Genomic DNA, 23,012 nt, shown 5'->3' on the forward strand with positions numbered 1-23,012 from the left:
TTCTGTTTTTGTTCATCTTTTAATTGTTTCAGGGCTGATGATAATAGTATTTTTATCGAAATATTTAATATACTGAATTTTTCCAAGTTTGATTGAGATTGCTTTTATCTATCATCCTCCATCATCATCCTCCATCATCATCCTCCATCATCATCCTCCATCATCATCCTCCATCATTCATCATCATTCATCATCATCATCATCAAGCCCCTAAACTTTTTAAGTTTGTTTCATGGTTAAGTTTCAATTAGTTGTTCACTTCTATGTTTTTTCAAGTTAAAGATTTAAATTTCATAAAAAAAAATATTTATTTAGATCACTTGACGAGTTTTTGCAGCAGTACAAGGACAAGAGGAAACTAGCACATCTTAGGGATAAATTCATTCATTCATTCATTCATTCATTCATTCATTCATTCATTCATTCATTTATTTTCTTATTTATTTATTCACTAGCTAAAGTGCAAAAATGGCCCGTGTAGTTTTTAGAAAAAATCGAATTTTGAAGAAAAAACTTTTCGAATTTTATATCCTTTATTATAGGGTTATTTTTATATTTATACATATAATCATATACAAATATATTCATTTATTCATATACACATATATAGTATATACATCTACACATATATACACAGTTCAGTTTTTAAAAAAGAAAAAAGAAGAAGAAAAAAAGAGGAAAAAAGAAGATCAAACATACATTCCAATTTCCTTACAGAGTTAACTACCAATCTTGAGGAGGGTAGGGGGAGTGATAAGTAACGGGAAAGCTGTCCTCTCCCTTAGTTTATATATTAATGAGTGAATGTTCTAGAAGAATCAAAATTGACAAAATGCGGGAACTCTTAAACGCTAAACGACAACCGCAGGTTAGATTTGACCGCGCTTTTCTCCGTGTTTTTCCCCTTTTCTCCGTGTTTTCTGGGCTTTCCAAGATGGGGGGTTGAATCCGTCACTTATCTTATCCTATGTTTTCATTTTTTTTTGGCTAATTATAATTATTATTTGTAAAATAATTTTCCGCTATTTATTGAAAACATTTAAAGATAGTACCCACAAAGATTAAGACTTCAGAGACGACTTATTATGTTTTAATTTTTACAATTTTTTATTATTTTCAAATAATATTTAATATCTTGGTCGTTATTCAAGTCTCATTCTTTTTGAGTATCCCTGCTGTAGGCAAAAAAAACATGATTAAATAAATTGGGACGTATACCTGCAATAAATGTAAACTGGGACACTCTATAAAGTATGTTTTGTCGAGCTAGGTCAATTGCAAATCCAGTTGGGAAAATTTTAAAAAATATTAAATGTTGNTTGGGAAGAAGACATTAATTTATACGCCTTTTCCTTTATTTGATTTTTTTTAAATCTGAAGTTCATTCATTTTCTCCTTAACATTTTTTATAATTAAACAAAACCTCATAATAACTATTTATAACATTGTTATTTTATTTGGTTCGCAGTGTTTTAAAGTTTTTGGACAAATTCTCTCTTTGTCGAGAAGGTTGAAGCCTTTTTAGATTTAATTTTGTCCCGAGCTTTAGCTTTAGAGAAAATTTATTATTATTCAAATCTATTTATTGATCAAAAAAGTACAGGAACAAATAAAAATAAACTTTATATATATATATCAACGATATGTACATTTTGATTTTCTGATTTTGATAAATGTGTAGACGAACACAACAATAAACTATATCGGCAAAGATTAATAAAATAAAATAGCTTTAGAGAAAATTTAAGTCCAAAAACTTTTAGCACGTAATTTTATTAAACGTTTGTGTACTTGTCTTATTTCAATGGCTATTTCAAATAAGCTTTAAAACCAAGCAGAAGTCAAAATATAAAGTTAATTTCAATTTTATTTTCATTTCAATTGAAAAAAAGAACATTTTGGAAATATCCTAATTTTTTTAAAGAAAATCCGGGAACCTTCAAAACTTTATAGCACACGTGCTATAATGTATAGATAATTTAATTCACGATGAAGTGAGGAAGAATGAAGTACACAATGAAGTACACAATAGTTTATAAAATTTCTACTATTATTATGTTTAATTGTTTGTTTATTTATACTGGATGAAAAATGATTTAAAACCTTTGACTGAAAAAGAATGAGGTTTATACTAGATATCCTGACAATTAAGTTCCGGAAGTTTAAAGGGTACCCTTGTAAATCGGACACTACAAAGGATTACTTGAAAAACCTCTACATTCCCTTTAAAATGGGTTTTTATCTTCTTTCCCTTTTAGGTTGCACCGGCACGACCTGCTCCACCTATCCCCGGGCAAACGAGGGAAACACGCTTTTTAAATATTATTTTCTTCAAATCACACCAGGGGTGTTTATTTTCAATCTTATTTCATACTTCTCACAATAAAATTAATTTATATTCGTTTAAAAATAATTTATTTTCTCCAATTCAACGAATAAACCCTAACAAAATGATTTTTCAAGAAATTATACACCCCTTAATCAAACTTTTTGTAATGTTTTTATTTCTTTTATAGTTGTTCTTAGGTTTAACTGTATTTGTTGTACAGAATTATCCATAAAAGATGAGACTTGAAATACGACTAATCTATACAGAATTTACTTTGTCTTAATTCTCAAAATTCTTGATTTTCAACAGCTTTAGCTTGTTTCTTTCTTTCCATAAATTTTTTTATAACTTTATAATACCAATTTGAGCCGGAATACAAGATGTAACCTTTATATTGTTAAATATCCAGATTTTTGGGTCGTTATTCAAGTCTCATTCGTTGTGGGAGTACCTTGTATTTGTATTTTTTAGGGCACATGGAATTGATTTTGGAGATGACGGCGGAAAAGTCTGTTTTTTGTTTTGTTTAAAATGTATCTACATTTTAAGGCAGTGTGTCTTTTTTGTCAAACATAGGTCTATTTTGCGTGACATAAAAGAATGTCTACTTTAAGAGATTGTCTATTTTATTTCGACAAAGTGTCTAATTTGCTGACATGTTTCCATTATGTCAAAATTTTTATTAGAGTTTATATTTTATGACATGGAGTATTTTTTAATGGGTGGGAGTACATTTTCGGGATGTGTAGTCAACTTTAATGATTGATTGATTGCCCGTTTTCTTGAGGATTATTTCCATTTTGGGAAAGTTAGTTCATTTTGTTGACATTACAGTGGCCATGTTAAAATTATTAAAAACTCGTGTATGTTCCTCAACAGTGGTCAGAACTCGTTTCTTCCCTATCCAACCAGCGCAGCGGCCGGTTACCCCACCTTGCCCGGACCCGCCTACCCACCCGTGTCCCAGCCTGGCTACCCCACCCTGCCCGGCTACCCAGCCCGGCCCGCCTATGGTGTACCAGCCTATCCTCCCCATTCCAACCCTAGCTACCGTCTGCCCACCCCGCCATTCAGATAGAGCGGATAGATAGATAGTTCTCATATAAATTTGATAATTGATAAACAAATATTCTAGAATCTAAATTGTAAACAAACATTTAAATGATTCAAGTTTTTCTCTAATAACAAAGGAACTGCTGACCTAATTTTAGGCTAAAATTGTGACATGTCTGATTCACATGGCACCCTTTAGATTTATATACGAGGACGACATCGTCATTTTCATTTTTTGTTTCTGCTGTAAAAAGTGGTGAGACTTTATGGACATTGATAAATTTTTAGATAGAAAAATATGGATTTATCTTCATAATTTTTTATTCTGGTAAATGTAAAAGGGTACCGTGTTGGATTAAATTATTATGGAGGGTGATATGAAATTTCGTCTACAGTTCCTTTAAGAAAAAGAACCATTTTCTAAATATTAAAATGTATCAAAATTCATTTACTCTCAGATAAATTAGAACCAATTTAAATTTAAAATATTGTATTTTTAATTTTTCATATTTAATTTTTCTGAGAGTTAATGACATTCCTATATAAAAAGCTGGGTTAAACATGGACCTGTCTGTATAGATAAGTTTTTAGATTAACGGAATTAATTAAAATTAAAATTTGTTGCATACCAACAATACCAGCTTTTTTATTAAGGAATGTGTATTTAAATAAGTTTAAAAATTCGATATAAATTAAGATTTAATTTTCTATATAGAGTTTAGTATTTGATATTATATTAAGTTAGAGGGGTGGAGAAGCGGGCCGATGCCCCCCATAATCCTCCTTTTTTTGTATGGTGTCCATTATTGAATTTACTCGTATTTCAGAAAGAAAACTATGGAATATCTGAATGGTGTGTTTAGATATTTTGTTCGAGCTCTAGAATATGTTAGTCGTACGGAGGCAATCATACAACCGTGCGTAGCCCAGCATTAAGTGCTACAAGTGACATTTATGAAGATAATAAGTGCGACATGTGATATTTTCCAGAAGAAGTAAGTGCCAGAAGTGACAATTCTAATGATAAGTGAGTGATATATTGACATAGTTCAAGCTGAGAGAGTGAGTCATACTCTATAAAAATTTTATATAACATTTGATAAAGATGAATCCTTCAAATTTACAGCAGTTGAGACCGAGTTCTACTGCATCTACATCAAGGAATATATTTAGATCAATATTTGAAACACGAGTACAAATTCTAGGGGGGGGGTCAATTGAAGAAGTTAAAAAAACTAGTACATACAGAAACTAACGTAAATTGATAAAAAATCTAATTATAAAATTGTTAGTGGAATAAGTCAAAAACAAGATTTAACTCGAGAAAATAGTTCTCAAGGAGTAGGGAAAAGCCCCCCTGAAGTAGGGAAAAGTCTTCCTGAAGAGGGGGAAAGTCTTTCTGTAGGAGGTAAAAGTCCCCCTGTAGGGGAAAAAAGTCCTGTTTCAGGGGAAACTATGCTTCCGAAAAGAATTATCAGTGTAGAGAATAGGTCCGAGGAAACTACGGAAGGACGAACTTGGAGAATTGGTAAGAAACATGTTTTTAAAAAAAAATATTTGATGATATATAAAGTTATATTCTCTGTTTGTCTGTCTGTTTGTATGTCCAATTATAACTCATGAACTCCTTGACCGATTTGCCTAAACTTTTTAAAGCGGGAACTGTTGAGATTCTCCGTTTAGTTGGTCAACTTTCATAGGGATAAATCAACAAGGTTATAGCGTATAGAGTAATGATGTACGCTAATCCTTTACTAATTGTACAGGCCATGTACTCCAATTCTAATTACAAATCCAATGCCCGAATTGTAATGGTACCCTTGAAAGCTCTGTCTGATCAAGTATGAATTAGAAATCAACTTTTTTGTTTCTTTAATCTTTAATCATCAGAAATATACACTTTTCGAGTCGGCAAAAATAGACATTTTGATCAAATTAAGGTTAACAACGGTTTACAATATCCCTTTGAAATTACACTAATAGTTCCTTTGAGATAGTATTCAAATATTATTTTAGGTTCCCGCTCCGCCTCTCTGGACGGAGACTCTCCGGTTCCAGAAAATACATTCAGGTTAGAACAAAGGTATTTTCCATCCATCCGTCAATTAATCAATCAATCAATTAGCCATCTCACAGTCAATCAATTAATCAATCACTGGGTCGGGTTTCCTCACATCTATCTATCTTTCGGCCTTGATTTCTATGGAATAATAGTTGACCTTTTTATTTATTTTTATATCCAATAAATAATTAATTAATCAAATATTCAATTTATCAATGACTGGGTCTGAGTCCTTTTATGGAAACCTCTATCCAACGGCCTTGATTTCCATGGAATAATAGTGAACCTATTATTTTATTTAAATATCCATCAATTAATCAATTAATTAATCGAATATTCTATTAATCAATGAAGAAGAACCGATTCTTGCTTCGTCGAATCTTCATGGGAGGATGTATCTCTATTATTTAATCAATTTATTAATCAATCAATGTTTGAACTGGGTCTGGTTCCTGTATAGAAACATGTATTTACATAAATATATTATATATCCATTAATCAATAATTAAGAAAGATATCAATCAACTAAATCAATCCATCAATCAATGTAGAAGAACTGGGTCTGGTTCGTTCATGGGAGCATATGAGAGTGAAGAAGAGATTGTANTCAACTAATATATGGGTTAATATCCATCAATCAATGTAGAAGAACTGGGTCTGGTTCGTTCATGGGAGCATATGAGAGTGAAGAAGAGATTGTATTCTCTGGATTAAGTAACAGAAGACCAAGGTTTGTTATATTAAAAGCCAAGGGTTTATATGTTCTTTAATAATCTTCTCCCCATCCTGTTTTCCCGGTTCTTCTTTATTCATTTATTTGCTGGGAAAATATTAATATTTTTTAGGGGTAAATAACTGATTTTGGGGAGTGAAAAGTATCAAAAAGGGATAAAATCCTTGCCAGATTATGTCTAATTTACATCTTTGAAAATTATTCCTCCTTTTCAAAATTTTTACCCAAAGAAGGTCGTATTTTGTTGTTTTTAATCAAGTTTTTAAAGAAATTTTACGAATGTTATAATTTTTTAAAATAAATTTTTATTATTTTCATTATTTTCCTTTATTTAAAATGTTTTTATTTTATTTTCGTTTTTCAGTGACTCTGGGTTCGAGCCCCTAATTCTGCCGCCCCCAGGACCATCTTCAGAAGAGGAGAAAATTAAACGGAAATTAAAATTCTTCTTCATGAACCCCAGAGATAAATTTATCGCCACGTAGGTTTTTTTTTCATAAAAAAGGATAAAATTACGAAAATTCTAATTGCCAATTAAGAAATTAAAATTCAAGTGTACTCCCATGCAAAAATTACTATGCCCAATTCTCAATTTAAAGCTTTGTCTGATAAAGTATGAATTAGATATCAATGTTTATAATTTTTAAAACTGATTATTCTTAAGTGTGGTTTCTCCACAAACATGATTTGCGCATTTCTACTTCAGGAAATCATGAAGGAATTTTTACAATTAAACACTTGTAAACCTAGAATAACGACAATATTTTTACAGTATTGTTCGGATAAAGGTTTCAAGAAAAAAGTTGTAAATCGGGCCATCTTTGCATGAAGGGCCACTTGAAAGAATTGTTTTAAAATAATTAATATTGAGAAAATATAGAAAAAATAAGGATAGGTTTATAATTCTAACTATATGGAAGAAAAAAACTAATTTTTTTCTTCACGAAATCAAGAGCTACGTAAATGACTTCTTTGAAAAATAATGATTGAGAAAAATACATAAAAAATTTCCTTAACCTTTCAGGTACATTTGTTACCAACGGAAGTTATTTTTTTATGCAATAATTAGCAAAAATTTATTCAATATCGGAAAAAAATTTAAACTCTAAAATCAATCAATCAATCAATATATTAATCAACAGTTAATATTGCTCATTTTAGGCGTCAGATTCCGTGGAAGTTACTGTTACAAATAATTAAGGAACATTTTTCATTTCTTAATTTGATTAAGCATTTGAAAACCAGACAACTATAATTTACTGTCAAATTATACATTGGTCGAATCAGAATTATTCATCATTCAACATTTGTAAACTAACTTGTCTAATTTCAACCAATTCAACTTTAGGAAACCGAAAAAATGTGATTATGATGCCGCTAGGTGGTGCTGGTTACATTACAATTATGGATATTTGCTGAGTTCCGGTATGCTCATGTCAATTACTATTCAGATCAAACTGTTGCACTCGAGCATTTCTTTATTAAGGTAGGGAATTTTGGGATTTTGGAATTTTTTTGTAAAAAAAAAAACTATTTTAGCTTATTTGTGTTTACTATTCTCCACACCCTGTATTTTAATGCCTCTGATCTCACCCTGCTACAGTTTACCTGACAATCTCCTACCTCCCAATCAACTCCACCTATCCAAAAACATATTGTGAATTTAATGGACATATTCAATTATATTCATTATCGTTATCGAACTTAGGGCTAACCACTCAAAACAACCTACCCTGGGGAGGCGGGTCCAAACTATATTCATTATCGTTAACTAACTTAGGGCTAACCACTCAAAACAACCTACCCTGGTTAGGCGGGTCCAAACTGCATAGTAAATTGTGATTGCTTACTTTTAATATTTCATACTTTGTAAATATATATGAATGAATTAACTGCTTAGACCCCACAGCTAGTGGTGTGCATTCCGTTAGTTCGTTTTGGAACCTTATTTGCCTAATTAGGTTGAAAATTTGGCATGGTGTTAGGATAACTATCTTTTTCAAAATTGTTTATTCTTAACATGTGCTTTTCTTACATTATGCCTAATTTTGACCCTGACAGACAAAACAGGCAAAAAACGAACCAAAAACGAAACAAAAACATCGTTTTTAGAACTTAAAAAAAAAATTGATAAAAATATTCTTAAGTGTTTTTTAACTAAACCTTGAATAATAACCAGACAGTTTTGAAATCTTGGAAGTTATATTAAAAGTTTTCAAAAAAGTATCTCAACCGATTAACGAAACTACCCGCAGCCATAAAAAGCTTTCCTTCGTTTTACCCCGATTGGAATCTTCAGTAGATAACAAAAACTACTACCGGGTCATAATAAAAATGAATCAAAATGAACAATTGAAAGTTTATTTTTATAATTTAGGCTGAATAATTAAATAATACTATTTTTGTTCAGGATTGGGATCAAGTAAGAGAAGTGCATGCCTACCCTCCATGTAGGACTTTTTATTATTTCATATTTTAAAAAAATTCTAATTGCTCAAAATACAAAATTTAAAATAATATATGTTTTATACTGTTGAAAAGAAAAAAGGGAATATACCCCTTTACTAACTATTGATTTTTTTTAGCGACTGGAAAAATGGCTTTCTACAAGAAATCTGAGTTCTACGATTTTCTGGATAATGCCATCATTGCGTACAGGTATAATTTTTTGCATACAGGTCAATCAGTATCGCGTACAAGGAAAACATTATTGCGTTCAAGTAAAGCATATTGGATATGGTGTGGGTAAATTAACAAAAATTATTAAAATGTTATTTTTTATCAAAATTAATTACATTTTATTTTACTAGCTTAAGAACCCAGCGGTGCTCAGGGTACTCATAGTTACTTCCGCCGTTTACCCGCACTTGGTCGTAAATTATGATTTTAGCTATTTTTCCCAAACAACACAGTTTAGAATATCAAAACCATCCTAAGATCATTCCCGTGGTTATCCCGAGTTCCCAAATCAAAATTTGAGGATGGCTTTCTACAAGAAATCTGAGTTCTACGATTTTCTGGATAATGCCATTATTGCGTACAGGTATAATTTTTGCATACAGGTCAATCAGTATCGCACATGTCATGCTAACTCTGTGACCCACGTACTCCTAATGGAGGCAGAGGGTTGCCGGGAGGGGTGGTTTCCTGGTAACATTTGTGTTATTGGGATGTCATAATAGATAGATAGATAGATCGCGTACAAGGAAACCATTATTGCGTACAAGTAAAGCATATTGCATATGATGTGGTTATTAACAAAAATCATCAAAATGTAATTTTTTTATCAAAATAAATAACATTATTATTTACTAGCTTGAGAACCCAGCGTTGCTCAGGGTACTCATAGTTACTTCCGCCGTTTACCCGCACTTGGTCGTACATTATGCTTTTAGCTATTTTTCCAAATAACGCAGTTTAGAATCTCAAAACCAGCCTAAGATCATTCCCGTGGTTATCCCGAGTTCCCAAATCAAAATTTGAGGCAATTCGTTCGAGGGGTTCATTGGACATTGGACATTGGACATCCAAACAAACAATCAAAGATTACAATTAATAGATGACGGTTTGTGTTTAGGAGTATTGAGGATGAAGCTGTTGGACCTTTCTTTAGAAATTCAAGTATTCAACTTTGCATTCAGCAATTCAAGTAGAACATCATTAGTTTATTAGATTATATAGTTCATTGATTGATTGATTGGTTTATTAGATAAATTAATTAGTTTATTAGATTTTTATTAGATTATATAGTTCATTGATTGATTGATTGACTGATAGATTGACTGGCGCAATTATTGATTGATTTATTTATTGAATGATCGTATAATTAATTGTATGATTTGTTTGACTGATTGATGAATTGTAAGATTGATTGATTATATGATTGATTCATTGATTGATTCTTTTATTGATTCATTAATTTATCGATTGTATGATTGATTGATTGTATAATTTGATTGATTGTATGAATTACTAATTGACTGAATTATTGATGGCTTTATTGCATGATTGATTAATTGTATGATTAATTAACTGTTTGATTGATTGCATGATTGATCGTATTATTGATTGAGCGTATGATTTATTTTTTAATTTATGGTATGATTGACTTGTAGATAGATTACTGACTAAGTGATTCAATATTTTTTTTTATTGATTATTGTATTATTAATTAACTGTATGATTGAGTGTATGATTGATTATTGTATGATCGAATGATTGATTGTTCGGTTAATTTGTTGATATATTGATTGATTGATATATTAGAACCGGAAGTATAAAGAAGGATCTCCAGGTTAAACTGGATCGAGAAGAGAAAACTATTTGCCTGGAACTCAAGGTAAAGATGAGGTCCCGCAAAAAAGTTCTAAGGTCATAATTTACATGTGAAAAAAGCACTTATCAACAACAATGCTTGATCTCAATATCCACCACAGAATTTTATGAGTGGAAAAAATTGGTTCAACCATGTTTGCATAAATGAACTAATTCTTTAGTGAGCCTAGTATGCTTTAGATTTTAGCCATTCCTAGTTCAACTAGTTCCCGCCATTCCCAAACCGCAGATGTTTTGAAAAAGTTGATTTAAATTAATTTTTAAATGTATTCAGGAAAATGAACTGGATGGATTCAAAAATAGCTCAACTTGGTTCCATCAGAATAATTTCACAATGCCATGGCATGCTTTGCAGAGGTATCATTATTATCAGTGTTTTCATCATTATCATCATTATCATCATCTTCATTGTTTTCATCAATATTATCATTATCATCATTATCATCATTATCATCATTATCATCATTATCATCATTATCATCATTATCATCATTATCATCATTATCATCATTATCATCATTATCATCATTATCATCATTATCATCACTATCATCACTCATCATCACTCATCATCACTCATCATCACTCATCATCACTCATCAGTCATCATCCCTCATCATCGTCGTCGGCGGAAAACAGCGCTGCGAGTACCTCATTTCCTAGGGCTACCCCCAGCCTTGACGCATGCAGTTTGTTGCCAAGACCAGCTACGTACAAGGCAAACAGCATTGGTGAAATCATTATCATCATTGTTTTAATTATCATGTTTAGTATAGAGTTGGCAATGAATCTGACCAGTGTAACTCTGAAACCTCTTGGACCAGTTCCTACACCAGACTGCTTTAAGTTGAAGGTTGTGATCAGGTAGGTGCACAGTGGTATCCGAGAAGGATAAGTATGGGTTGATAGTGGTTAATGAGGAGGTTAGAATCAGGGGGGGTCCACAGTGGTATTCAAGAAGGAGTGAAGGAGTAAAGGGATTGAAGAGTGGTTTATTAGGGCCTAGGGCAAGGGTAGTGTATAATAATAAAAAAGGATTTTAACTGTGGTATTTTTTCATAAAATTCTCCAGAAACAAAAATAATGGATAATTAAATATAATTCTGAATGACTGATTAAATGTTAAGATTGGATAACGCCGGTCATGACGGGCAACTTCCGGTCAAACTTAGTATGGTTCCGGTCAGATTAGACTGCCCTTCAGAGGAAGAAAGGTATTTTGTATATTTTTCTATATCTCTATCTATATATTTGTATTTGTAGTTGTCTCTCTAGATATATTAATATTTCTATATTTCTATCTTCTGTATATTCTATATCCACCGATGGTACCTACTTGACCCTCTAGATTGTGTAGGCTGTTGGCTAGGGTCCGTGTGGAACAGAAGGGGATCTTTCATCTTCTGTTCTGATGACAATCTGGGGATTCTTATTCTTATATCTTTATCTATTAATTTATCCATCTCCCTAACTATCAATTAATTTAACTATCTAACGATCAATCTACCTATCTATGTATCTATTAATCTAAATATCTTTCTATCAAACTATCCAATATCCATCTAAGTATCCAGCTATATATCTATCTATCTGTCTAGTTCTTCGACCTACTCCTCCCTGGTTGTGAGTCTAAACCTTGTCGTTATATTTCTTTGCCTGAGTTCCCTCCTGCTCTGCCTGCGCGCGCTCCTACGGGCGCAGATTCTCAAGCACGAGACAGATGCGTTCTTCAGAAGGTGCGTGCATGTTTACTTTTGAATACTTAAAGGGGCAGTATGGGTAATTTCTAGTGACCCTCCATGCAAAGATAACAATGACAGATTTACAATGGTTCCCTTAAAACCTTGATCTGATCAAAAATGTGGAAGAAAAATCGTTTTTTTAGTCTTAAAATGCTTAATTCAGATAATTTCTCCAGTCTTTCTTATAAGCAAGAAAAGGTGCTAATCACAGAGAAACCATAAATGAAAATAAACATTTTTAAGAAAGGAAAACATAGATATCTAATTCATATTTGATCAGACAAAGCTTTCAAGGTTATTGTTGTAAATCGGGCATTGTCATCTTTGCATGGAGGGTCACTTGAAATAAATTAAGGGTTTACTAGCTGAAGTGCCCGGCGGTGCCCGTGGAAGTTTAAAAACATGTAACCCCCAGGGTATCTATATGCTTTCTAAAATAATTTTAGCCAATAATTGTCCAACTGTTTATTTATTTTTTATATATATTATATATATATATGAGCGAAGAGCTTTATTATATTGATATAATTTCTACAAAAACGATTTCATCTTTTTTTTTGCTGAACTAGGGAATATATTTGATTTATCAAAAAATAATACTGTCCTATTTTTCATTTTTTCCTGGCTTGTAAAGAAATATGAATGGAATGGAATAACTACAGTATTTATTGCTTTCATTTATTTGACAGCCCAAATCTTTATTTTGAATAATCTTTTTTGTTTGTTTATTTTCTTGTGAGTTTTAACAAAAAAAATTTTTTTTTCGATTTTGAAGGTTATTTTATCGTTAGAACTGACGAAGGTCAACCCAGACCGAAATATATTTTCAATAAATGTGGGTCTAACATCTACTTTTTTACTCACCATCACCGAATTTTAAGTTTTATTTATTGTTTGCTTTTTAAGGAATTATGATTGGTCGCTGTCTGTCAATGAAGGATTAGAGTTCCTCAATCTTTGGTGAGTTGAAACTTTCCGATTTTATAAACATTTTGACAAGGTCACATTGTTCAAATTTTGGCAACGCTCGGTCCCACCGTTTACTAGCTGTTGCACGCAGATCATAACATTCCTACCAAGCTTACCAAGTCAATCATTCCACTGTCAGCTTAGTTTTTAAATTTTCAACTAGTATAAAATTTAAATCAAATCAAATAATATTTTACAGAGACTGCTTAAGACTCATCCTTCGTTTTGTTTGTTTTAATCAATCAATAACTTTATTAATCATTATCATTAAACTATTAATCTATTTGTCAATCAATAAATCAATTAACTATTTTTAATTATTTTATAACTCAATTAACGTTCTAACAATAAATCAATTAATAAATTATCAATTAACTTAAATTTAATCAACTATTTATCAATAAATCAATATATCATTTATCCATTGAACATCTATTTCAGCAATCAATCAATCAATCAATGAATCTAGGTATGTGATGATCTGTACAAATGACTGCCTGATAGTGCTTGGATCAATAATCAAACAGTTGATCGAGTCTAAATCTGTTATAGGGGATATGTGGGATATTTGTAGGTTTGTATTTTTTACAACAAAGCATTATATTCTAATAAAGACAAAAAAGATGATAAAAGAAGATTAAGACTGTTATGACTATATAGAATTGAAAGATGTTGAAGACGGTAAAGAAGATAAAGACTATATAGATTTTGAAGATAGAGACGATAAATGATAAAAACGAAACATAGTAAAAAAGATAAATATTGAAAGAATACCGATGTTAAAGACAATAAACAATAAAGATGAAAGAGTTGCTAAAGACGATAGAGACGATATGATGACAACTAAGACTATGAAGATGATAGAGACGTTAGAAACAGCTAGAGACACTAGAGACATTAGAAACGCTAGAGACGTTAGAAACGTTAGAGACGTTAGAAACGTTAGAGACGTTAGGTTAGAGATGTTAGAGACGTTAGAGAGGTTAGAGACGTTAGAGATTTTAGAGAAACGATATTAGAAAATTGATAATAAAACCGATAAATATTGAAAAAAATAAAGACAAATAACAAAAAAGGCAATAAATAAGATGAAGGCAACTAAGACAATGTAGATGATAAGATGGTATGAACAAATTTCAAACAATTCTCTTTTCTAGTTTACTACTGGGTACTGGCAACCTTCTGGTTTGGTTTGGATTACTTAGATATTTAGGATTTTTTAAGGTAATATATTTTAAATATTTTTTCAACCACTAAATCTTCATATTTTTGGAAATTATCAAAATCCTCTAATTTTAGACCTACAACGTGTTGATATTGACAATGAAAGGGGCAGCTCCCAATATGCTGAGGTTCCTCATTTGTGCTTCCTTCATATATATCGGGTAGGTTAGTTTTATTAGTTCTGTTTTTATTTTTAATATCTAAAATAGCCCCCTCATGCCTTACCAGAAATCATTTTTAATTTTACTTGATTGTGTTTTTTATGTTATAAAGATGTTGTTAGCAAAGAGAATATATATTAGAGGGGAATTTACTAGAAAAAAGTGTAAAACGGCCATTTTGTTGTACTGTTTCCATACTGCAGGTGTACTTTACATATTTGTGCTATATAACCTTTTGGGCCCTGGAATATCATTTTATAGAAAATCTAAAATTAATATTAAAAGAAAACCAAATTATAAAAATAGGTTGGTTTCATAATTGACCAATGATCATTTCACATAGACTCTATGCCTTTCACTTTACAAACTATGATTTTCCGTTATATCTATAAATCAAATGATGTTTTTTATTCACCTAATTCATTATAAAGTTTATTTAACAGCTTTAAACAATTCGAAATTGAAATGAATAGTCTAGGGAACATACTTTATTAATGTACTCTACTGCATATAATTTGTGAACATTTACATGATTTGTACACTTTGAACTCCCTTTCAGGCTGAAAGGGACTGAAAAAATTCATACCGAGGGATTGTCTAAATTCCACTCTAATATATATTCTAATCTCTTTGGTTGTTAGCCACCATGTAATGTTTAGACAAACAATGGAATTTATCAGGTTACAGGGTCCGGGGAGAAAACCCTTTTTTTAATTCCCAGAGAACCAATACTTTAATAATGATTGACTGATTCATTTATTAATTGCCAAATTTATTTATTAACTGATTGACTGAATAATTGATTGATTAATTGATAAACAGAGTAGTGACAAATGGTTTGATTGACTGTTGTATTTACTATTTTTAGATGATTTACTATGTGAATGATTCATTGATTGAATGATTTATTTATTTATTGATTGTTTGTTTATAGGTTTGTATTTGCTGGATGGGTCATCCTTGGTCCTTATCATTTCAAGTTCGAATCCATCATGTCAACTTCAGGAATTCATATCTATCTATCTATCTATCCATCTATCCATCTATCTGTCTGTCTACCTACCTATCTATTAGTTTATTCGTCAATCTATCTATCAAGCCAATTATATATCTATCTATCTATTTACATTTCTCTAATCATGCCAACTAAAGAATATTTGTCTGTTTATCTATCTGCTATTCTGTCTATCTACCTACGTACCTACCTATCTATCCATCTATCCATTTATATAACTATATATCTATTTATCCATCTATTCATCTATCTATCTATCCATCTATCTATCACTCTATGTATTTATCTATCCATCTAGAATTTAAATAAATATGAATTGTGCAGAATGCCTGTTTTCACTGATCAATGGAGATGATATGTTTGCAACTTTCATGTCAATTCCTAGAGAAGTAAGTTCATTTTTTAAAATTTAAGATAATCATTTTAAGCTATTTCAGCTTCTACTATGGTGAGAAGCGTCGAATTGAATGATGGGTTCTCTGCTAATAAGAATAATAACGATGAAAAACACTGAATATTTTACTAAGAGCTTCTGAAAGTGGGATTATAAAATAGTAAACGGTAGGGAAGTAGAACAAACCCTAAAGGTCTGATTTGCTATGAGTTGATTTGAACAGGAAACAGTTAGTAAAATAATGTGAAATGATTAATTATAGGTTAAAAATACTTGTCAAAATTTTAGAATTTATATAATTTTGAAGAAACAACTTTCAAGAATAAAAATTAATATTTTATTAGTTATTATTATTATCTTTTTTATAATCATGATTATTATTATTATTATCAATTCTATTATTATTATTATTACAGAGATCTGTGTCTGTATGGGTGTACAGCAGGGTATACTTGTACACCTTCATCTGTTTGTTTATCTACGTTGTTCTCTCCCTGTTTATCTCAATCATCATGGATACTTACGAGATCATTAAGAACTGTTACGAGAGAGGATTCCCGGCCAATAGGTAGAGCACGACAGGACAGTACCGTACGATACAGTGTACAAGACAGTATGGTACAGTGCACAGGACAGAATGGTACAGTATACAGGAAAGTACGTTAAAGTGCATAGGCCAGTGCTACATTGCACAAAACAGTACAGTAAATTGCACAGGACAGTACGGTACCATGCACAGGGCAGTACAGTACGGTACAGTGTACATGACAGTAAGGTACAGTGTACAGCACAGTACAGGATAGCACTGTACGATACAGGTCGGAACATGAAATGCCAGTGTAAATGACACTACGGTACAGTGTACAGGACAGTACAGTATAGTGTACAGGACAGTACGGTATAGTGTACAGGACAGTACGGTACAGCGCACAGCACAATACAGGACTGACGAGACAGGTCGAAATATGAAATTTCAGTGTAAAGGACAGTACGGTAAAGTGTACAGGACAGTACGGTACAGTGTTCAGGACAGTACGGTACAGTGTACAGGAAAGTACGGCACAGCGCACAGCACAGTACAGGACTGACGAGACAGGTCGGAACATGAAATGCCAGTGTACAGGACAGTAAGGTACAGTGTACAGGACAATGTGGTACAGTGTACAGGACAGTACGGTACAGTGTACAGGACAGTACGGTACAGTGTACAGGAAAGTACGGCACAGCGCACAGCACAGTACAGGACTGACGAGACAGGTCGGAACATGAAATGCCAGTGTACAGGACAGTGAGGTACAGTGTACAGGATAGTACTTGAAATTACATCAACAGTCGACAGTCTCTTTTAAATAGAATCTTGTTTATTAGACATGAATATTGTTTAGATTAGAACAGTTCTACTGTACTTCAGAATTCGACTTCAAGAGCGGTCAATATCAGGTAAACTAGGGTTCTCTCACAAATACGAAATATCATTTTTTTTCTTCATTTTTTCTTTATCTTTTGGTTCCGCCTTGAGACTGTTGTTTTAAAGATAGAGCATTTTACTTTTTATGTTAGAATAATAGTTTTATGTTAGATAATAGTAATCCTGAGGGTACTTCGCGGCCATCTTCAATTTTATTTTTAAATTTTTTATTTGTTTTCTAAAACTATCAAAAATAAAACAAATAATTTATCGATTTTTTTGGTGGATTTTGAAAAATCTAAATTTGTTATGGCAAATATTTAAAATTCTTACTTTCCATAACCCTTCCCCGGGGTCATTTAAGGTCCCATGAAAAATTACAGACCGTTTTGAGAACGAAAAAAAAACATACAAACTAAGTATATTTTCAAAATAAAACTGTATTTCCTGGTCGGCCACAACGGGGAGGATGAATGAAAATGTTTAACCTATTTCTAATTTTAGGGAGAATCTGTTGTCACAAGAGTTTGGACTTTACTCAGGAATATCCATTGATCAATTTATTAATCAATCATTTTTTAAAGATGAACAGATATTTTTGTTCACTAATTTTTATTTTAAGTTGCTAAAAATAGATTACAACATAGATTACAAAATAGATTACAAAATAGATTGCAAAATAGATTACAAAATAGATTACAAAATAGATTACAAAATAGATTACAAAATAGATTACAAAATAGATTACAAAATAAAAAATTGCCGATATTTTTAATCCATCAAATTACAATAATATTATTAACTGAATTTAATAAATTGTAATTGTTGATGGGTATCCTAGGACGCATATTCCTTCACCTCGCTCACGTGCTTATGAACAAATCAGCTGATTCCTCGTTTAGTTTGTGGATGTTCGGCATTATCCACGGAACTTTGGCATAAACAGCTGATTACAAAAATAATCAGCTGATTACAAAAATAATCAGCTGATTTCTGTCTTTTAGCCATCTGATCATGAGATAAAAGCATAAATCTGCCAACCCAACAATTCTGCAGAACTAAATATGCTAAAAAAAAGTGACCAAAACTAATTCAAGAGCTTCCAAATTATTCCATATATATATTAACTCATTATTGTGAAATGGTAAATTTTCTCTTCCTTTTTGATGCCCAAAATTCATACCTAATGTAACGGGTAAATGATTTTTAGTCATAAAACATATACCACTGAAATATATATAAAGGGTTACCCACAAAGGATGAGGCTTCAGAAACGACTATACAGTATTATGATGGACTCTCTATATTAATGATTTCCTTCAACTGAAATCGTGTTTCTTTCTTCTCCATATAGTTAATAAGCTATTAAAGACTATACTTTTACTTTCGGATTGTCATATTTTAAGACTTTCAAGTCGTCTTTACAGTCTCATCCTATGTGGGTAGCGCTTTATATATATCGGAATTTTTAACTAAAAGGGAGGGATTTTTAAAAAGAACTCCTGGGAAAATTCTTATTTCCACTTAATACTTCATAGGAACCTTTCTGTTTATAAAATACTCGGTATAAAATGTACATAACCCAATTTACTTGTATGTAACAGTGTTAGAGAGTGTATATTGTACATAACCCTTGGGCGTGTACGCTGTACACATAGCGCTCGACAGTAATTTAAAATATGTAATTGTAAATATAATTATCATTTGTGTTGATTTAGCAAATTCAATTAAAATAAATTAAAAATGAATTTATCAGAAATATTTAAAAACAAAATTTGTGTGGCTCGGAAGAGGAACTATCTGGGCTCGGACGGAAATATGGGGGTGCTCGAATGTTGAGGGGGGGGGGCGGCTTCCTGGAAGTAATAGTTGACACTCTTCCACCAGAACGACCTGAAGGCTGAATGAAGTACGATACTTAAAGTTGTAAATCTCGGAATAAAACATTGATCTCCTTCTTATGCAGAGCCACTAAATAATGAAATACCTTTTTGATATCTCTTGGTGGTCATATCCTGCAGGGATAACCTAGATTGAGGGAATAAGCATTAACCTTCTAATTCTAAAATTTAATGCATTCTAAATCTACGAAACTCCATATTTAAGTTCTGACATTTTAATAGCGAGCACCTAACTTTGACGGATTAGGTTAACTAAGAGAATATTGTTTTATCAAGCCAAAAATAAAGATTGTGAGATCTGGGTTATGTCTGTGCGGTTCAACTACATACAATTCTTGCTTTTAATTAAATTTAATATCCAGAGAGCTTTTAATTTCACCCCCATTTTCTCCAATTAATGTACAGTCTCCTATTTTAAGGCAAATTGTTTCTTATTTTAAATAAAGAGGATCTTATAAAATGGGATAATCGCAAAATTAAATGACTTACACAGGCATACCAAGCTCTAGCTCTAGTCATGTTGGTCGTTATTGTTTTTTTTTTGCCAATATTTTCTTTCAGTGTTAGAATTCATTGTTGGCTTAGTGTTTATTGTTTATTCTAAACATTTGATGCTCCTTAACTATGCTAAATTCTGACCCTGCCAGAAAATATATGCAAAAAACGAATCAAAGTTTTCCATTTTAAGGACAAAAATATTGCAACGTTAAACTTCAACAGAAAACAGTTTTAAAATATTGGAAGTTTAAAAAAAACGTACCATTAAGCTAAGACCGAAGTTAAAGAATATGGTTGGTTCCACTTAAAATCGTATTGAATGCTTCAAGTTCAAGCCGGCGCTCAGTCGAAATTGTTTTTTTGGGGGATTTGAGACGCGGTTCAAATTCGGACTCAGGACGATTCACTACACGGTGTGCACTGTGCATTGAGCATGCAGAACCATCTTAAGATAATTAAAAGTCAGGTTTATAAATTATAAGAAATACTGAGATTTTAAAGGAATTGTCGGCGTAATTTTAAAAATCGAATCATTTTTAGAGGATCATATTGTTAGATAAACTCCTAACATTTTGTTCTAAATACCGAACTATCACAAGCTTCTTGAAATTACGAAAATGTTGTTACAAATTATTAACATGTTGGGGAAATCTTACTTTCTTTTCAAAGTTAAAAAAAGTTATGGTTTGCAGTTCATGACTGATTCACAAGTTAATTAAACCTACATCTGAGTAACATTGAGGAAAATATCATCGGTTTCCTAGAAAAGTGTTAATTAATAGTTTCCTTCTTTGTCTCGTCTCCAAAAATCAACAAGTTATCATTTCCAGATAGAAAAACTAGGATATCTTTCTGATTTTATCATATAGCGATCATGTTAAAGAGTACCGTTGTTACTATGATTTGTGGCATAAATTGTAAACTTATAAAAATATAAAATATTTAAATACCACCAACATGAAGCTCTACAATGCTCCCTATGATCATGATCACCTTTATTTATCAATAGTACCTTATTCTTATTTTCTAACCAATTAAGATTTAAACAATTCAATAAATGTTAATAAATAGCCTTAATTTATTACGCTGACTTTTATGTCAACATAATTATATAACTTTTAATAACATTAAATGTTAAAACATTTATTAAGTTCTGTTTAATGCATTTTCGAGTTTAACCAAACTCTTAAACTGGTTTAAATTCTGAATTTCATTCAGGGACGACTGAACGGAATTTATTTACTCTTCTTTCTCAAATCCCTAGTAACCTACCACTACTGCACACTTGTCTCTAATTTTGCCAATTTTAACATTTTTTAACATTTATTAATTACAAAAATCCACATTCTACCCTTAGATCGTCATAATTAAAGGGTTTTATGTTTTCATTAAAGTCTCATCCTTTGAAGGTGTCCATTTATAATAATTGTATCTATTTACACTATGTAGCTAACTAGCCGCGTCGTCACGTTCCACTAGACAGAAGAAAGGTCAACATTTTGTGACCTCGTAACTCCTCTTAGTTTTCATTTTACGCACAAGTCTGAGAAAGGTAAATTTTTCTGGTTATAAATCAGAAATTCAAAAAAAAATTTCAAAGCGAGAAGCTATGATTGAAAGATTGTTGATTTAATCAAACGTAAATTTTACCTAAACCAGTACATCAAATGAATCAGTCCCTTCTAGGGAGACTTATGTAATTTGTGTAAATCATAAAGATTTTTTAAAAACTAAATCACACTCCATATATATTTTGGAATAAAAGATTACATCAACTACTAATGTTACAATTAATATCATTATCTAAAGATTATGTATAGACATGATTAAAAATTGATAAATAAGTTTAAATAACCTAACTTAATAAATTAAAGTAAATTGTCCGTTTGTCTGTTTGTTTGAACCCAATAAACGTCAAAACGGCTGAATCGATCGGGCCCAATTTTATGAGGGATCTCACATGGTTCCAGGAAAGGTTTATAAATGATCAAAATTTCAAAAATTTGCCTCCAACAAAAATTGACTTTCATTAATTTTTTATAATTTTGAAAAAAAAAATTTATGAAATCCGCGAACTTTTTTTGTTTTTTTTTACAATATACACAAAGAAAACATGTACACAATTGAAATAATAGATGGACACGAAGTGCCCTAAAAGGTCTAATTAAACTTTATTCTAAACTAAAAATTTTGTCTAGAAAATAAATAAAAATATTGGATTCAGAAGTTTTAAAAAGCGTTACACAAGTGTGACATTATACTAAAATAAAATTAGAAAGGAATATAAGGCTGCTTCGTTGAAGCCAAATCGCACGATTAATAAATCCTGCCAGGTGGATTTAAGGCTAGATTATCTACCCTAGTGTTTCATTAGAGGTGTAAATCGTGCTATTAACGTTAATGCCGCGATGTCTTAATAGCAGGATAAATAAATAATTTATTAATCGTAGGTTTATCCTACGATTAAGATACTTGTCTGACGAAGTGGCCTTAAGTCTTTGCCACAAACTGAAATTTTTAAACCCCTATAATTTTGCAATCTGATAGTGTAAACCTTTTATATTTTAAAATTAGATTATTTGATCAAACATAATTCATAGTTTGAAATATAAGAGGAGGAGCGGGGAGTGTAAACTTAAAATATGGTTTTGCATTACGAAACTCAGATTCACATCAGTTTAACTTAAAATTATTTATCTGAGCAAAACAGCGATAGGGAAAATGTCGTGGTTTTTCGATAATTATAGAGATTTAGTCAAATTTTCAATTTCCTTTGGTTTCTGCGGCCTAAATACACGTTACTTAAGGAAATGCATTTTTCTAGATTAGAGTGAAACAATGAAACTTGATTTTTGAACGGACAACTTTTTAAAGGGTACCCCTGACACAAAACCCTTTGAATAAAGAGGCACTTGACAATTCGGTGACAGTCCCTTTAAGACCGAATTTTAGGATTGTATCATTCTGGTTGATATTTATTATATAAAGGGACTGTAAACAAAATTTCAAGTAACCCCATACATCCATATCCAGTAAACACAAGTCAGATTTAAAATGTTTGATTTTAGTTTTCAGTAGTTTAAAAAAAAACCTTTTTTTATAATACCATTATAAAGTGTCTTAAACAAGTTTTTTTTTAACTAGTGTTTTTTTACACCATTAAAACAAGATTTTTAACTGGTACATTT

At 31.3% G+C, this 23,012-nt stretch overlaps 3 protein-coding genes across 11 annotated transcripts; all 3 read left to right on the top strand.

The window, feature by feature from the left end:
* Window positions 1-278: 278 nt before the first annotated feature.
* Window positions 279-4,212, top strand: LOC111716468 (vacuolar protein sorting-associated protein 37C). Of its 2 annotated transcripts, none has more exons than XM_023491926.1 (4): window positions 279-372; window positions 814-868; window positions 2,259-2,302; window positions 3,209-4,212. In XM_023491926.1, exons 2-4 carry the CDS (start codon window positions 833-835, stop codon window positions 3,405-3,407), a joined length of 279 nt encoding a protein of 92 aa, XP_023347694.1. In that variant the 5' UTR covers window positions 279-372; window positions 814-832; the 3' UTR covers window positions 3,408-4,212. The 2 variants fall into 2 exon arrangements, with proteins under 2 accessions (XP_023347694.1, XP_023347693.1); XM_023491925.1 differs by having other exon boundaries at window positions 2,259-2,299; window positions 3,206-4,212.
* A 74-nt stretch (window positions 4,213-4,286) lies between these two features.
* On the top strand, window positions 4,287-6,059 carry LOC111716467 (uncharacterized). The gene is made up of 4 exons (XM_023491924.1): window positions 4,287-4,543; window positions 4,675-4,910; window positions 5,399-5,453; window positions 5,996-6,059. The coding sequence occupies exons 1-4, from the start codon at window positions 4,488-4,490 to the stop codon at window positions 6,057-6,059; spliced, it is 411 nt and encodes a 136-aa protein (XP_023347692.1). The 5' UTR covers window positions 4,287-4,487.
* Window positions 6,060-6,077: 18 nt separating this feature from the next.
* LOC111716470 (mucolipin-3) lies at window positions 6,078-19,138 on the top strand. 8 transcript variants are annotated; one of them, XR_002768497.1, is made up of 23 exons: window positions 6,078-6,174; window positions 6,542-6,658; window positions 7,339-7,378; window positions 7,559-7,663; window positions 8,588-8,627; window positions 8,763-8,835; window positions 9,755-9,826; window positions 10,444-10,516; window positions 10,787-10,869; window positions 11,284-11,376; window positions 11,640-11,726; window positions 12,111-12,248; window positions 13,161-13,214; window positions 13,693-13,797; window positions 14,381-14,447; window positions 14,523-14,608; window positions 15,543-15,613; window positions 15,948-16,012; window positions 16,434-16,585; window positions 17,403-17,457; window positions 17,930-17,967; window positions 18,267-18,670; window positions 18,905-19,138. XR_002768497.1 is itself a non-coding variant. In XM_023491927.1 (22 exons), exons 1-22 carry the CDS (start codon window positions 6,113-6,115, stop codon window positions 18,313-18,315), a joined length of 1,725 nt encoding a protein of 574 aa, XP_023347695.1. In that variant the 5' UTR covers window positions 6,078-6,112; the 3' UTR covers window positions 18,316-19,138. The 8 variants fall into 8 exon arrangements, 1 of the variants encoding a protein (XP_023347695.1); XR_002768498.1 differs by having other exon boundaries at window positions 18,267-18,620; XR_002768499.1 differs by having other exon boundaries at window positions 18,267-18,620; window positions 18,923-19,138.
* The last annotated feature ends 3,874 nt before the right edge of the window (window positions 19,139-23,012 follow it).

Source organism: Eurytemora carolleeae, unplaced genomic scaffold (genome assembly GCF_000591075.1).
Source record: "Eurytemora carolleeae unplaced genomic scaffold, Eaff_2.0 scaffold2078, whole genome shotgun sequence".
NCBI lineage: Eukaryota > Metazoa > Arthropoda > Copepoda > Calanoida > Temoridae > Eurytemora > Eurytemora carolleeae.

Bases quoted from the DNA above. Each gene is read 5' to 3' on its own strand.
- LOC111716468 (XM_023491926.1), top strand. From the start codon at position 833: ATGCGGGAACTCTTAAACGCTAAACGACAACCGCAG. The intron at 869-2,258 runs GTTAGATTTGAC...TTTCCCTTTTAG, and splicing joins ACGCTAAACGACAACCGCAG to GTTGCACCGGCACGACCTGC. The intron at 2,303-3,208 runs GGAAACACGCTT...GTTCCTCAACAG, and splicing joins CCTATCCCCGGGCAAACGAG to TGGTCAGAACTCGTTTCTTC.
- LOC111716470 (XM_023491927.1), top strand. From the start codon at position 6,113: ATGGGAGCATATGAGAGTGAAGAAGAGATTGTATTCTCTGGATTAAGT. The intron at 13,798-14,380 runs GTTTGTATTTTT...TCTCTTTTCTAG, and splicing joins GATATGTGGGATATTTGTAG to TTTACTACTGGGTACTGGCA. The intron at 17,968-18,266 runs GAATATCCATTG...TGGGTATCCTAG, and splicing joins AGAGTTTGGACTTTACTCAG to GACGCATATTCCTTCACCTC.